General features: G+C 37.1%; 1 protein-coding gene across 1 annotated transcript; it reads left to right on the forward strand.

Annotated features, from left to right (window-relative positions):
- The first annotated feature begins 2271 nt into the window (after positions 1 to 2271).
- Positions 2272 to 3414, forward strand: LOC146469759 (beta-2 adrenergic receptor-like). Its single transcript, XM_085122849.1, has one exon. The coding sequence runs from the start codon at positions 2272 to 2274 to the stop codon at positions 3412 to 3414; it is 1143 nt and encodes a 380-aa protein (XP_084978975.1).
- Positions 3415 to 17094: the final 13680 nt, after the last annotated feature.

Raw genomic sequence — 17094 nt, forward strand, 5'->3', positions numbered from 1 at the left:
TATATATTATTATGTTGAAAGTTTGTCGATGTTCATGTAACATTATTTAATTTTTGAACACGAATGACTTGCTTCTGAAATACTAAAACGTTTCCTTTTACCTTGGGAATCAATTTTCCTAACTATAGTACATAACTGCTGTCTTTGAATGGGAGCAGTAATGGTTAATTGTCATCCTAAAGACAAGAACTGTTTGCCCGAATTTATTTCAACCTCATTTTGAGACATCTTTATCTCAAATCATACAATTGTAAAAAACGAGAGCGAGACACCAGCTGTAGCCATACCAAAAATTCTCTTAGTTGACAAAAAAGAGCTCCCAACGGCATCTTCCTTCTACATCTTGAACTGGTCTGTAATGAAACATTTTAAAGATTACATCCTGCAAATTTTGAGATGCATTCTTGTGCTTTCTGTACGAAAAGAATTGGTGAACTATAATAAGAGAAATGTCTATCGATTTCCCACCCCTGGATTATTCAGAAAGATTTTTTTTGTTTAAATGCCTATAACCCGTTTAAATTTTCGCTTGAAATGATTTATATATTGTTATGTTGAAAATATGTCGATGTTCATATAACATTATTTAATTTTTGAACACGAATGACTTGCTTCTAAAATACTAAAACGCTTCCTTGGGAATCAATTTTCCTAACTTTAGAACAAATCTGCTGTCGTTGAATGGGAGCAGTAATGGCTAATCAATAGCGAAAAGAAAAGAACTGTTTGCCCGAATTTATTTCAACCCCATTTGGAGACACTTTTATCTCAACCCACAAAATTGTAAAAAAAAAACAAGAGCGAGACACCAGCTGTGACCATATCAAAAATTCTCTTAGTTGACAAAAAAGGAGCTCTCAATGGCGTCTTCCTTCTAAATCTTGAACTGATCTGTAATGAAACATTTTAAAGATTACATCCTGCAAATTTTGCGATGCATTCTTCTGCTTTCTGTACGAAAAGAATCGGTGAACTATAATGAGAGAAATGTCAGCTGGTGTGCTTTCCAGATTATGTAATGTTTAAAACACGAGCAGCAGTGTTTTACCGGGATTTGAAACCACGAGGCGCAGCCGAGTGGTTTTAGACCCGATAAAACACGTGCTGCGAATAAAAAAAATTCCTGGAAATGCGTGTGTCAAGAGAGTTCATAACAATTATGCTTTTGTGAACGTTGGAAATTAGCATACGAGAAAAACATTAAACACCGCATACTAATAAGGAGGAAGTTTTATCCCGGGGGGGGGGGGGGGGGGGTATGTGCCGCTGGTCTCTCAGAGCCCCTGCCCCATTATAGTCTATTTTGTGGCCAGTTATAGACCCCATCTTAGTCACTTTTTGGGAAAATGTATATTTCGCGATCCCAACTAAGTCACTTTCTATTTATGCATTTACTTTCAAGAACGGAATGTAATGCGAGGTGATTGTTACATTTAATAAACAACAACTTTCGGAACTCTTTAACCGGGACCATTTTGAATCCCTACTTAATAGAATTTTCTTACCCCAAAAATCCGAAAATCTGCGACCCCATTCTAGTAACTCTCTTGAAAATGCAACCCCATTCTAGTCAATCCAGTCGTGAAAATGCGACCCCATCCAGTGGCACATCCCCATTAACCTCTTATAAGGAAGTATCCCCCCCCCCCCCCATCGGGGGGTTTTATCGGGTTTTAAAACTACTACACGTGATGTTTTATCGACCATTTGATAGGTCAATAGGCTTTTGAATTATTAATGAGTTTTTGAATAACAATCTATTTAGCAGTCTTTGCTGACTTTCATTTTCAAATTTTTTTAAATGTTCCTAATGATTATACAACAAGAAAGACTAATTCGCCAATTATCTCTTTTCTGTTAAGAAGAGTTTCTTTTCGTAGCTTTAGAGCACACCTTGAATGTTCTTTCTGCTTTCTTTAGGTTATAAGACAGTGGACAAGAATATGGTTTGCCACCAAATTTTTTTCAATCTTATGTAACAAATTTGTTCAATTCCAACTCACGTTCTTTTCAGAAAGAAAAAAGGACGCCAGCTGTAACGATATCAAAAATTCTCTTACTTCACAAAAAGAAAGAAAAAGAAAACAAAACAAAACAAAATATGAAAGCGGTTCTTTGCTCTTAAGGCTTAAAATCTTCATAATTCTTTTCAAACGCAACCAATGAGAAATTTTCTTTTTCATACATATGTGTTTCTCGACAGATTTCTTCACATCTGAGTGTGATCTTCCCTTCGCGATCCACTGTTTAGTGACGACAAGTCAACGTAAAATGAAGAATACTTCTTCTCCTTCGCACACGAGGTTTTACAATCCAGAGGAATGCCCTCATTTAGAAACGAGCAAATCTCTCTGGCAAGCACAATACCTGACAGAAGGTACGTTTAAGCATCTAGTTGCTGTTACTGCAATCAATTCGATCGCGGTCATTCCTACCATCGTGCTAAACGCACTGGTCATCTTTGTCGTGGCATCAACGCAACGACTGCGATCCGAGTCGAACATATTGTTGGCGTGTCTAGCTGGGACAGACTTGTTAACTGGTCTTGTTTGTCAGCCTACAAGGATAGCGATGGAGATGAAGCGAATCCTTGGCGTGGGGCAGTTTTGTACCTCACTGGAGACAATGAACTCGGTAACAACTGTGGCACTTCGTTTCGCTTCCTTAGGTCACCTCGTTTTGATCAGTATCGATCGGTATATCGCCATCAAAAAACCCTTAAGGTACCCGGCCATTATCACAAAACAGCGCATTAAAGTTGGTGTAATTTTGGTCTGGGCGACAGGATTGTTTGTGACAACTACAAGACAAGTGCTAATTTCGATCAAAAGCCAAACAAACATTGTCGATGTTTGTCGGAAAGCGTTTGTCACCTTAGCGTCCATTGTTATGTTGGGATCTGTTGCTACTATCTTATACACGTATTGCTATATTTTTACCGCAACACGGCGCCAGAAACGACTCCTAACCGAGCAGTTAACTGACGAAGAAGCCAAAAGAATAAAAAAGGACAAAAGGGACGTGAACACTCTCGGGTTTATTCTCTTTGTCTTGGTGTTAACTTACTTCCCTGGAACTGTGGCCGCTACGGTTGCCATTTCACTAAAGAATGTAGAACTGTGGATTACGAACATCATATGGAGCTGGTCCTCAACTCTTGCTGGACTGGGGTCATTTTTTAACCCGATCATTTACTGTTGGCGGATGAAAAAGATGCGCCAAGCTTCCCTACAGATCTTGCATCTAACACAGCCAGACAACAGACCACCAGCCATAGAAATGCAAGTTATACAACGCCATCGAGTTGAAATTCAGCCGACCACCTCGGAAGCGTTTTCGATGCCAGTGATAAAGCCAGAACCGGTTTTGCTGTCAGTTTCTCATCTTCGGGTCGAAAATATCATTCCTGACTAGGACTGAAACCGATCACCAAATGTCGCCTGAGTATAAAAAAAAGTCAGGTAACAGACGTCAAAATCTTTGTAGGTTTCTCCTAAGAAAATACAAACTGGACAGAATTGGTGTTTCGTATGAGCATATCACAACCGTAGCGTGTCTATTTTTCTGTGGCGGCGTTTGTACTCTTAATAAGGGGGCTAGCTAGTTTCTTAAGAAACTTTGGTGCTTCTTCGATGAGGGAGTGGGAACGAACGTAACCTTAAATCAAGTTCATTGCAACGTAGGCGAGTAGGGTTAACTGAAAACGATTCGCTGTTTTAAAGATTGGGAAGGGGCAAGCGATAGAAAACCGTCCGGAAAAATTTATAAAATTTGTAAGTCCCCCAGACCTCGCAATCTCTCTACTCCAGACCTTCTAATTCCATTAGCTGGTTGGGGACAGGTCATTCAAAATGGCCATTGCTTCGATAAAATTTAGGCCACGTCTGAAATAAATATTCCAAAATTCGATTTCCCTGGGCGCCTGTATAGCTTTTATGCCGCTTTAAGCTTGTTGTGACTGGTGTTTTCTAGAGTGTAGGCGTCTGATTACTTGCAGAGAAAGTCTGAAAACGTTCCATGTACCAGATTAACACACAGCAGTTAAAAGACTCCAGTTCAAATATCTCCATGACTGTGGAAACGCTAGCGGTATCTGTCTTCGTTGCTCGAGATCGAGAAAAAAAAACACTGCACAAGTACATTTTACATAAACCAGAAGACGCTGACGAGGCTGGCGATGAAATCAAAAGATATTCCATAAAATCATATTGAGTTCTGAATATCTTTATTTACTGATTGGATAGTTACATCTTCATTTATAAAATGTATATTCTACCTTTAGTTGTATTAGCAAAGTATTAACCCTTTTTTCTCAATAGTTTGGATATGAATAATTATACCTAAGGACCACTTTAAAGATGACTTAGTCTCCTAGAAACAAGTTTTCATGTATAGAGACAGTTGAATCTTTGCGATTAATCTCGTTTCTAACTAAACCCACCTCTACAGCTCATTATTTCATGTTTCGAGGATTTGCAAATTACTCACCCATTCTCAAAAATGACCGTCAGTTATTTACAACTTTCCATTAACAAAAACTCTGTTACAAACAGTCTTATAATATAAACTATGATTTGGCGATTTATAAAACCCAAGCATGAGTATGTGAATATATAAATAATTTCTTGTTTTGACACGACTTGAAATGAAATCCTGCATTGAAAAACTTACTAAGCTTACATCTGCCAGATTGTTTTCGAGACAATAGCACACAAACTTGGTGAAGTCACAAAATAAGTTATTTACATGAATAAAGTACGCCCAAAAGGAGCGGTTTTCAATCAAGTGTCGTAAGGTAACCACCCTAACAAATCACAACCAACGTAATAACGCAATAAGCCAATAAGAGTTCAAGAAATGACGTGGAAAAAGCGTGCGAGCAAAACACGACTGGTTTGGCTTACACGCAGTTCAACGCGTCTTCTCATTGGCTCGTAACTCAATTCAAAAGTGGACCAATTAGAGCACCTCTTTTATGGCAATAATTTGAGCGCAGACCATACGCACCATACGCGAATAGTTGTTACATCTGTTAGTGCAGAAAGCGTAATTGTTCATCTTAAAATATATTAAAACAGAAAGAAAACAGAAAAAAATAGCGCTCCGTGTGCTATTCACGTGTGCAAAGTGGGACAGCTTTAAAACAAGTTTCCAAGTAACCTGCTTTGAGCGAACAGCAAGCTAGCGCACGTGTTTTAAAAATCAGCCAAACAAGTGCAAACTTAAACTCGTAACATTTTCAAAGCGGGGCTTACCGTCCTTGTTTGTACGGACATCTTTTCCATCATTTTCTGCCTTCATATTTTACCATTTTTCGCTTTCCCAGATGACAGTTCAACCGGTGTTTCGAAAGGATGGTTCTGAAATCCGCGAGATGCTTGCCAAATTAGTCATGAATATTAATCAGAAACTGAAGCCAATTGCTGCTGAGAACGCAAAATATTTCGCGCGCTCTTTTTTTCTCGTGCAAAAAGAAAAATACTGCACGTGCTGGTTAGGTTTCCATTCGAAATGAGCGTGCAATATTTTAGCGAAAAGATTGCCGTTATTTCCAAATTAAAAACAGGAAAACAACGATTCAATTTGATTGATATCGATTGCGTCGATTGATCTCCGATATAATTTTCTATCGATTTCCCACCCCTGGATTATTCAATAAGATTTTTTTTGTTTAACGCCTATCACTCGTTTAAAAGTCGTCGCTGATTTTTTGCTTGAAAATAATTTATGTATATTATTATATTGAGAATTTGTCCATGCTCATATAACATTATTTAATTTTTGAACACGAATGACTTGCTTCTTAAATACTAAAACGTTTCGTTGGGAATCAATTTTCCTAACTTTAGAACAAATCTGCTGTCTTTGAATGGGAGCAGTAATGGCTAATCAATAGCGAAAAGACAAGACCTGTTTACCCGAATTTATTTCAACCTCATTTTGAGACACTTTGATCTCAACCCACACAATTGTAAAAAAACAAGAGCGAGACACCAGCTGTGGCCATGTCAAAAACTCTCTTAGTTAACAAAAAAAGGACCTCTCAACGGCGTTTTCCTTCTACATCTTGAACTGATCTGTAAAGAAACATTTCAAAGATTACATCCTGCAAATTTTGTGATGCATTCTTGTGCTTTCTGTACGAAAAGAATCGGTGAACTATAATAAGAGAAATGTCTATCGATTTTTTTTGTTTAAATGCCTATCACCCGTTTAAATTTTCGCTTGAAATGATTTATATATTGTTATGTTGAAAATTTGTCCATGTTCATATAACATTATTTAATTTTTGAACACGAATGACTTGCTTCTGAAATACTAAAACGTTTCCTTGGGAATCAATTTTCCTAACTTTAGAACAAATCTGCTGTCGTTGAATGGGAGCAGTAATGGCTAATCAATAGCGAAAAGACAAGAACTGTTTTCCCGAATTTATTTCAACCCCATTTGGAGACACTTTTATCTCAACCCACACAATTGTAAAAAAAAACAAGAGCGAGACACCAGCTGTGACCATATCAAAAATTCTCTTAGTTGACAAAAAAGGAGCTCTCAACGGCGTCTTCCTTCTACATCTTGAACTGATCTGTAATGAAACATTTTAAAGATTACATCCTGCAAATTTTGCGATGCATTCTTCTGCTTTCTGTACGAAAAGAATCGGTGAACTATAATGAGAGAAATGTCAGCTGGTGTGCTTTCCAGATTATGTAATGTTTAAAATACGAGCAGCAGTGTTTTACCGGGATTTGAAACCACGAGGCGCAGCCGACTGGTTTTAGACCCGATAAAACACGTGCTGCGAATAAAAAAAATTCCTGGAAAATCGTGTGTCAAGAGAGTTCATAACAATTATGCTTTTGTGAACGTTGGAAATTAGCATACGAGAAAAACATTAAACACCGCATACTAATAAGGAGGAAGTTTTATCCCCGGGGGGGGGGGGGGGGGGTATGTGCCGCTGGTCTCTCAGAGCCCCTTCCCCATTATAGTCTATTTTGTGGCCAGTTATAGACCCCATCTTAGTCACTTTTTGGGAAAATGTATATTTCGCGATCCCAACTAAGTCACTTTCTATTTATGCATCTACTTTCAAGAACGGAATGTAATGCGAGGTGATTGTTACATTTAATAAACAACAACTTTCGGAACTTTTTAAACGAGACCATTTTGAATCCCTACTTAATAGAATTTTCTTACCCCAAAAATCCGAAAATCTGCGACCCCATTCTAGTAACTCTCTTGAAAATGCAACCCCATTCTAGTCAATCCAGTCGTGAAAATGCGACCCCATCCAGCGGCACATCCCCATTAACCTCTTATAAGGAAGTATCCCCCCCCCCCCCCCCATCGGGGGGTTTTATCGGGTTTTAAAACTACTACACGTGATGTTTTATCGACCATTTGATAAGTCAATAGAATTTTGAATTATTAATGAGTTTTTGAATAACAATCTATTTAGCAGTCTTTGCTGACTTTCATTTTCAAATTTTTTTAAATGTTCCTAATGATTATACAACAAGGAAGAATAATTAGCCGATTATCTCTTTTCTGTCAGGAACAGTTTCTTTTCGTAACTTTAGAGCACACGTTGAATGTTGTTTCTGCTTTCTTTAGGTTATAAGACAGTGGACAAGAATATGGTTTGCCACCAAATTTTTTTCAATGTTATGTAACAAATTTGTTCAATTCCAACTCACGTTCTTTTCAGAAAGAAAAAAGGACGCCACCTGTGACGATATCAAAAATTCTCTTACTTCACAAAAAGAAAGAAAAACAAAACCAAACAAAACAAAATATTAAAGTGGTTCTTTGCTTTTGAGGCTTAAAATCTTCATAATTCTTTTCAAACGCAACCAATGAGAAATTTTCTTTTTCATACATATGTGTCTCTCGTGAGATTTCTTCACATCTGAATGTGATCTTCCCTTCGCGATCCACTGTTTAGTGACGACAAGTCAACGTAAAATGAAGAATACTTCTTCTCCTTCACATACGAGGTTTTACAATCCAGAGGAATGCCCTCATTTAGAAACGAGCAAATCTCTCTGGCAAGCACAATACCTGACAGAAGGTACGTTTAAGCATCTAGTTGCTGTTACTGCAATCAATTCGATCGCGGTCATTCCTACCATCGTGCTAAACGCACTGGTCATCTTTGTCGTGGCATCAACGCAACGACTTCGATCCAAGTCGAACATATTGTTGGCGTGTCTAGCTGGGACAGACTTGTTAACCGGTCTGGTTTGTCAGCCTACAAGGATAGCGATGGAGATGAAGCGAATCCTTGGCGTGGGGCAGTTTTGTACGTCACTGGAGAAAATGAACTCGGTAACAACTGTGGCACTTAATTTTGCTTCCTTAGGTCACCTCGTTTTGATCAGTATCGATCGGTATATCGCCATCAAAAAACCCTTAAGGTACCCGGTCATCATCACAAAACAGCGCATTAAAGTTGGTGTAATTTTGGTCTGGGCTACAGTATTGATTGTGACAACTACAACACAAGTGTTAACTTCGATCAAAAGCCAAACAAACATTGTCGATGTCTGTCGGAAAGCGTTTGTCACCTTAGCGTCCATTCTTGTGTTGGGATCTGTTGCTACTATCTTATACACGTATTGCTATATTTTTACCGCAACACGGCGCCAGAAACGACTCCTAACCGAGCAATTAACTGACGAAGAAGCCAAAAGAATAAAAAAGGACAAAAGAGACGTGAACACTCTCGGATTTATTCTCTTTGTCTTGGTGTTAACTTACTTCCCTGGAACTGTGGCCGCTACGGTTGCCATTTCACTAAAGAATGTAGAACTGTGGATTACGAACATCATATGGAGCTGGTCTTCAACTCTTGCTGGACTGGGGTCATTTTTTAACCCGATCATTTACTGTTGGCGGATGAAAAAGATGCGCCAAGCTTCCCTACAGATCTTGCATCTAACACAGCCAGACAACAGACCACCAGCCATAGAAATGCAAGTTATACAACGCCATCGAGTTGAAATTCAGCCGACCACCTCGGAAGCGTTTTCGATGCCAGTGATAAAGCCAGAACCGGTTTTGCTGTCAGTTTCTCATGTTCGGGTCGAAAATATCGTTCCTGACTAGGACTGAAACCGATCACCAAATGTCGCCCGAGTATAAAAAAAAAAATTCGCGTAACAGACGTCAAAATCTTTGTACTTTTCTCCTAAGAAAATACAAACTGGACAGAATTGGTGTTTCGTATGAGCATATCACGACCGCAGCGTGTTTATTTCTCTGTGGCGGCGTTTGTACTCTTAATAGGGGAGCTAGCTAGTTTCTAAAAAACCTGTGGTGCTTCTTCGATTAGGGAGTAGAAACGAACGTAACCTTAAGGTGGCCGAACACAGTTTGCGCGCGCTTTACAGATTCTGTTAGCGATGCTATTAAGCGCGCGCTAGGGTTGTGGTAAGCAAATACTATCGATCCCTCGATTTTATACCAAATGGATCACAAAGGTGAGTTTTGTTCTTAAAATAACATAGTTTCTCGTTTGTAAATCCTTCTTCATTTATCGCCGAACAAAGAAAGTGAGTTCACAATGAGCTAAGCCTTTTTGTACGCTTTTCATCTTTGCTGAGAACACCTAATTAAATGCCACGCATGCGCATTTGAGCAAAAAATTGTGACTGGTTGTTTTAATGGAAATGAACTGTTTTCTAAGGAACCGTTCGTTAGAATTTCGTGAAATTTGACAAAACAGTAGTTTTCAAAAAGCGTAACTCGCCTACAAACCAAAAACAAAATCTAACAGAGGGTTTCTTAAAAAAACATTAAAGTGCAAAACCAACATTTACAGGAGATCTCTCTGTAAAAATTACATGAAAGCAGCGTCACTATGTCAGTATTTTGTGAGTTTTTCTGGATACAAAAAATGGAAAAAATCTAATGAGTACATTTTCTAAAAATCAAGGAAAACCACTATTTGTAGACGGTGAATAGCTTGCTGCGTTGCCATGGCAACGGCACCTTGCTCAACGAGAAGTATCAAAATTTATACCTTCTTAGTTAATCTTGCACCATGCTAATTTCGGGTACTCAGAAGTACGTAGTTTTCAAATAATGTCTACCAACACCTGTATACTGGAAAACTGTGTTCGGCCACCTTAAATCAAGTTCATTGCATCGCGAGGTCGTCATTTTTAAACGTAGCGCGAGCAGGGTTAACTGAAAACGATTCGCTATTTTAAAAATCGGGAAGGGGCAAACGATAGAAAACCGTCCGGAAAAATTTATAAAATTTGTAAGTTCCCCAGACTTCGCAATCTCTCTACTCCAGACCTTCTAATTTTGTTAGCTAGTTTGGAATAGGCCATTCAAAATGACTATTGCTTCGATAAAATTTAGGCCATGTTTGAAATAAATATTCCAAACTTTGATTTCCCTGGGCGCCTGTATTTGTGAGACATAAGAGCTTTTATGCCGCTTTAAGCTTGTTGTGACTGGTGTTTTCTAGAGTGTAGGCGTCTGATTACTTGCAGAGAAAGTCTGAAAACGTTCCATGTACCACATTAACACAGGGCAGTTAAAAGACTCCAGTTCAAATATCTCCATGACTGTGGAAACGCTAGCGGTATCTGTCTTCGTTGCTCGAGATCGAGAAAAAAAATTGCACAAGTACATTTTTATTTACATAAATCAGAAGACGCTCACGAGGATGACGATGAAATCAGAAGATATTCCATGAAATCATATTGGGTTCTGAATACCTTTATTTAGTGATTGGATAGTTACACCTTCATTTATAAAATGTATATTCTTTCTTAAGTTGTATTGGTATTAACCTTTTTTTCTCAATAGTCTGGATATGAATAATTATACCTAAGGATAAAAAGATAGTACCACTTTAAAGATGACTTAGTGTCTTAGAAACAAGTTTTCATGTATAGAGACAGTTGCGTCTTTGGGATCAATCTCATTTCTTCATTATTTCATGTTTCGAGGATTTGCCAATTTCTCACCCATTCTCACAAATGACCGTCAGTTATTTACAACTTTCCATTAACAAAAACTCTGTTACAAACAGTCATATAATATAAACTATGATTTGGCGATTTATAAAACCCAAGCATGAGTATGTGAATATATAAATAATTTCTTGTTTTGACACGACTTGAAATGAAATCCTGCATTGAAAAACTTACTAAGCTTACATCTGCCAGATTGTTTTCGAGACAATAGCACACAAACTTGGTGAAGTCACAAAATAGGTTATTTACATGAACAAAGTACGCCCAAAAGGAGCGGTTTTCAATCAAGTGTCGTAAGGTAACCACCCTAACAAATTACAGCCAACGTAATAACGCAATAAGCCAATTAGAGTTCAAGAAATTACATGGAAAAAGCGTGCGAGCAAAACACAACTGGTTTGGCTTACACGCAGTTCAACGCGCCTTCTCATTGGCTCGTAACTCAATTCAAAAGTGGACCAATTAGAGCACCTCTTTTATGGCAATAATTTGAGCGCAGACTATATGCAGCATACGCAAATAATTGATACATCTGTTAGTCCGAAAAGCGTAATTTTTCATCTTAAAATATATTAAAACAGAAAGAAAACAGAACAAAATAGCGCTCCGTGCGCTATTCCCGTGTGCAAAGTGGGACAGCTTTATAACAAGTTTCCAAGTAACCTGCTTTGAGCGAACAGCTAGCTAGCGCACGTGTGTTTAAAAATCAGCCAAACAAGTGCAAACTTAAACTCGTAACATTTTCAAAGCGGGGATTACTGTCCTTGTTTGTACGGACATCTTTTCCACCATTTTCTGCCTTCATATTTCACCATTTTGCACTTTTCCAGATGACAGTTCAACCGGTGTTTCGAAATGATGGTTCTGAAATCCGCGAGATGCTTACCAAATAAGTCATGAATATTAACCAGAAACTGAAGCCAATTGTTGCTGAGAACGTAAAATATTTCGCGCAATCTTTATTTCTCGTGCAAAGAGAAAAATACTGCACGTGCTGGTTAGGTTTCCATGCGAAATGAGCGTGCAATATTTTAGCAAAAAGATTGCCGTTATTTCCATATTAAAAACAGGAAAAACAACGATTCAATTTGATTGATATCGATTGCGTCGATTGATTTCCGAAATAATTTTCTATTGATTTCCCACCCCTGGATTATTCAGGAAGATTTATTTTTTGTTTAATGCCTATCACTCGTTTAAAAGTCGTCGCTGATTTTTCGCTTGAAATAATTTATGTATATTATTATATTTAGAATTTGTCGATGCTCATATAACATTATTTAATTTTTGAAAACGAATGACTTGCTTCTGAAATACTAAAACGTTTCCTTTTACCTTGGGAATCAATTTTCCTAACTTTAGTACAAAACTGCTGTCTTTGAATGGGAGCAGTAATGGTTAATTGTCATCCTAAAGACAAGAACTGTTTGCCCGAATTTATTTCAACCTCATTTTGAGACATCTTTATCTCAAATCATACAATTGTAAAAAACGAAGCGAGACACCAGCTGTAGCCATACCAAAAATTCTCTTAGTTGACAAAAAAGAGCTCCCAACGGCATCTTCCTTCTACATCTTGAACTGGTCTGTAATGAAACATTTTAAAGATTACATCCTGCAAATTTTGAGATGCATTCTTGTGCTTTCTGTACGAAAAGAATTGGTGAACTATAATAAGAGAAATGTCTATCGATTTCCCACCCCTGGATTATTCAGAAAGATTTTTTTTGTTGAAATGCCTTTCACCCGTTTAAATTTTCGCTTGAAATGATTTATATATTGTTATGTTGAAAATATGTCGATGTTCATATAACATTATTTAATATTTGAACACGAATGACTTGCTTCTGAAATACTAAAACGTTTCCTTGGGAATCAATTTTCCTAACTTTAGAACAAATCTGCTGTCGTTGAATGAGAGCAGTAATGGCTAATCAATAGCGAAAAGACAAGAACTGTTTGCCCGAATTTATTTTAATCTAACATTGAGACATTTTTATCTCAACCCATACAATTGTAAAAAGCAAGACCGAGACACCAGCTGGGACCATATCAAAAATTCTCTTAGTTGACAGAAAAAAAGGAGCTCGCAACGACGTCTTCCTTCTACGTCTTGAACTGGTCTGTAATGAAACATTTTAAAGATTACATCCTGCAAATTTTGAGATGCATTCTTCTGCTTTCTGTACGAAAAGAACTGGTGAACTATAATAAGAGAAATGTCTATCGATTTCCCACCCCTGGATTATTCAGAAAATTTTTTTTGTTTAAATGTCCATCACCCGTTTAAAAGTCGTCACTGATTTTTCGCTTGAAATGATTTATATATTATTATGTTAAAAGTTTGTCGATGTTCATGTAACATTATTTAATTTTTGAACACGAATGACTTGCTTCTGAAATACTAAAACGTTTCCTTTTACCTTGGGAATCAATTTTCCTAACTATAGTACAAAACTGCTGTCTTTGAATGGGAGCAGTAATGGTTAATTGTCATCCTAAAGACAAGAACTGTTTGCCCGAATTTATTTCAACCTCATTTTGAGACATCTTTATCTCAAATCATACAATTGTAAAAAACGAGAGCGAGACACCAGCTGTAGCCATACCAAAAATTCTCTTAGTTGACAAAAAAGAGCTCCCAACGGCATCTTCCTTCTACATCTTGAACTGGTCTGTAATGAAACATTTTAAAGATTACATCCTGCAAATTTTGAGATGCATTCTTGTGCTTTCTGTACGAAAAGAATTGGTGAACTATAATAAGAGAAATGTCTATCGATTTCCCACCCCTGGATTATTCAGAAAGATTTTTTTTGTTGAAATGCCTTTCACCCGTTTAAATTTTCGCTTGAAATGATTTATATATTGTTATGTTGAAAATATGTCGATGTTCATATAACATTATTTAATATTTGAACACGAATGACTTGCTTCTGAAATACTAAAACGTTTCCTTGGGAATCAATTTTCCTAACTTTAGAACAAATCTGCTGTCGTTGAATGAGAGCAGTAATGGCTAATCAATAGCGAAAAGACAAGAACTGTTTGCCCGAATTTATTTTAATCTAACATTGAGACATTTTTATCTCAACCCATACAATTGTAAAAAGCAAGACCGAGACACCAGCTGGGACCATATCAAAAATTCTCTTAGTTGACAGAAAAAAAGGAGCTCGCAACGACGTCTTCCTTCTACGTCTTGAACTGGTCTGTAATGAAACATTTTAAAGATTACATCCTGCAAATTTTGAGATGCATTCTTCTGCTTTCTGTACGAAAAGAACTGGTGAACTATAATAAGAGAAATGTCTATCGATTTCCCACCCCTGGATTATTCAGAAAATTTTTTTTGTTTAAATGTCCATCACCCGTTTAAAAGTCGTCACTGATTTTTCGCTTGAAATGATTTATATATTATTATGTTAAAAGTTTGTCGATGTTCATGTAACATTATTTAATTTTTGAACACGACTGACTTGCTTCTGAAATACTAAAACGTTTCCTTTTACCTTGGGAATCAATTTTCCTAACTATAGTACAAAACTGCTGTCTTTGAATGGGAGCAGTAATGGTTAATTGTCATCCTAAAGACAAGAACTGTTTGCCCGAATTTATTTCAATCTCATTTTGAGACATCTTTATCTCAAATCATACAATTGTAAAAAACGAGAGCGAGACACCAGCTGTAGCCATACCAAAAATTCTCTTAGTTGACAAAAAAGAGCTCCCAACGGCATCTTCCTTCTACATCTTGAACTGGTCTGTAATGAAACATTTTAAAGATTACATCCTGCAAATTTTGAGATGCATTCTTCTGCTTTCTGTACGAAAAGAACTGGTGAACTATAATAAGAGAAATGTCTATCGATTTCCCACCCCTGGATTATTCAGAAAATTTTTTTTGTTTAAATGTCCATCACCCGTTTAAAAGTCGTCACTGATTTTTCGCTTGAAATGATTTATATATTATTATGTTAAAAGTTTGTCGATGTTCATGTAACATTATTTAATTTTTGAACACGACTGACTTGCTTCTGAAATACTAAAACGTTTCCTTTTACCTTGGGAATCAATTTTCCTAACTATAGTACAAAACTGCTGTCTTTGAATGGGAGCAGTAATGGTTAATTGTCATCCTAAAGACAAGAACTGTTTGCCCGAATTTATTTCAACCTCATTTTGAGACATCTTTATCTCAAATCATACAATTGTAAAAAACGAGAGCGAGACACCAGCTGTAGCCATACCAAAAATTCTCTTAGTTGACAAAAAAGAGCTCCCAACGGCATCTTCCTTCTACATCTTGAACTGGTCTGTAATGAAACATTTTAAAGATTACATCCTGCAAATTTTGAGATGCATTCTTGTGCTTTCTGTACGAAAAGAATTGGTGAACTATAATAAGAGAAATGTCTATCGATTTCCCACCCCTGGATTATTCAGAAAGATTTTTTTTGTTTAAATGCCTATAACCCGTTTAAATTTTCGCTTGAAATGATTTATATATTGTTATGTTGAAAATATGTCGATGTTCATATAACATTATTTAATTTTTGAACACGAATGACTTGCTTCTAAAACACTAAAACGCTTCCTTGGGAATCAATTTTCCTAACTTTAGAACAAATCTGCTGTCGTTGAATGGGAGCAGTAATGGCTAATCAATAGCGAAAAGAAAAGAACTGTTTGCCCGAATTTATTTCAACCCCATTTTGAGACACTTTTATCTCAACCCACACAATTGTAAAAAAAAAAACAAGAGCGAGACACCAGCTGTGACCATATCAAAAATTCTCTTAGTTGACAAAAAAGGAGCACTCAACGGCGTCTTCCTTCTACATCTTGAACTGATCTGTAATGAAACATTTTAAAGATTACATCCTGCAAATTTTGCGATGCATTCTTCTGCTTTCTGTACGAAAAGAATCGGTGAACTATAATGAGAGAAATGTCAGCTGGTGTGCTTTCCAGATTATGTAATGTTTAAAACACGAGCAGCAGTGTTTTACCGGGATTTGAAACCACGAGGCGCAGCCGAGTGGTTTTAGACCCGATAAAACACGTGCTGCGAATAAAAAAAATTCCTGGAAAAGCGTGTGTCAAGAAAGTTCATAACAATTATGCTTTTGTGAACGTTGGAAATTAGCATACGAGAAAAACATTAAACACCGCATACTAATAAGGAGGAAGTTTTATCCCGGGGAGGGGGGGGGGGGGTATGTGCCGCTGGTCTCTCAGAGCCCCTGCCCCATTATAGTCTATTTTGTGGCCAGTTATAGACCCCATCTTAGTCACTTTTTGGGAAAATGTATATTTCGCGATCCCAACTAAGTCACTTTCTATTTATGCATCTACTTTCAAGAACGGAATGTAATGCGAGGTGATTGTTACATTTAATAAACAACAACTTTCGGAACTCTTTAACCGAGACCATTTTGAATCCCTACTTAATAGAATTTTCTTACCCCAAAAATCCGAAAATCTGCGACCCCATTCTAGTAACTCTCTTGAAAATGCAACCCTATTCTAGTCAATCCAGTCGTGAAAATGCGACCCCATCCAGTGGCACATCCCCATTAACCTCTTATAAGGAAGTATCCCCCCCCACCGGGGGGTTTTATCGGGTTTTAAAACTACTACACGTGATGTTTTATCGACCATTTGATAGGTCAATAGGCTTTTGAATTATTATTGAGTTTTTGAATAACAATCTATTTAGCAGTCTTTGCTGACTTTCATTTTCAAATTTTTTTAAATGTTCCTAATGATTATACAACAAGAAAGACTAATTCGCCAATTATCTCTTTTCTGTTAACAAGAGTTTCTTTTCGTGACTTTAGAGCACACCTTGAATGTTGTTTCTGCTTTCTTTAGGTTATAAGACAGTGGACAAGAATAAGGTTTGCCGCCCAATTTTTTTCAATGTTATGTAACAAATTTGTTCAATTCCAACTCACGTTCTTTTCAGAAAGAAAAAAGGACGCCAGCTGTAACGATATCAAAAATTCTCTTACTTCACAAAAAGAAAGAAAAACAAAACAAAATATGAAAGCGGTTCTTTGCTCTTAAGGCTTAAAATCTTCATAATTCTTTT

The sequence above is a fragment of the Pavona decussata genome, unplaced genomic scaffold (assembly GCF_977016875.1).
Source record: "Pavona decussata unplaced genomic scaffold, jaPavDecu1.1 SCAFFOLD_119, whole genome shotgun sequence".
Lineage (NCBI taxonomy): Eukaryota > Metazoa > Cnidaria > Anthozoa > Scleractinia > Agariciidae > Pavona > Pavona decussata.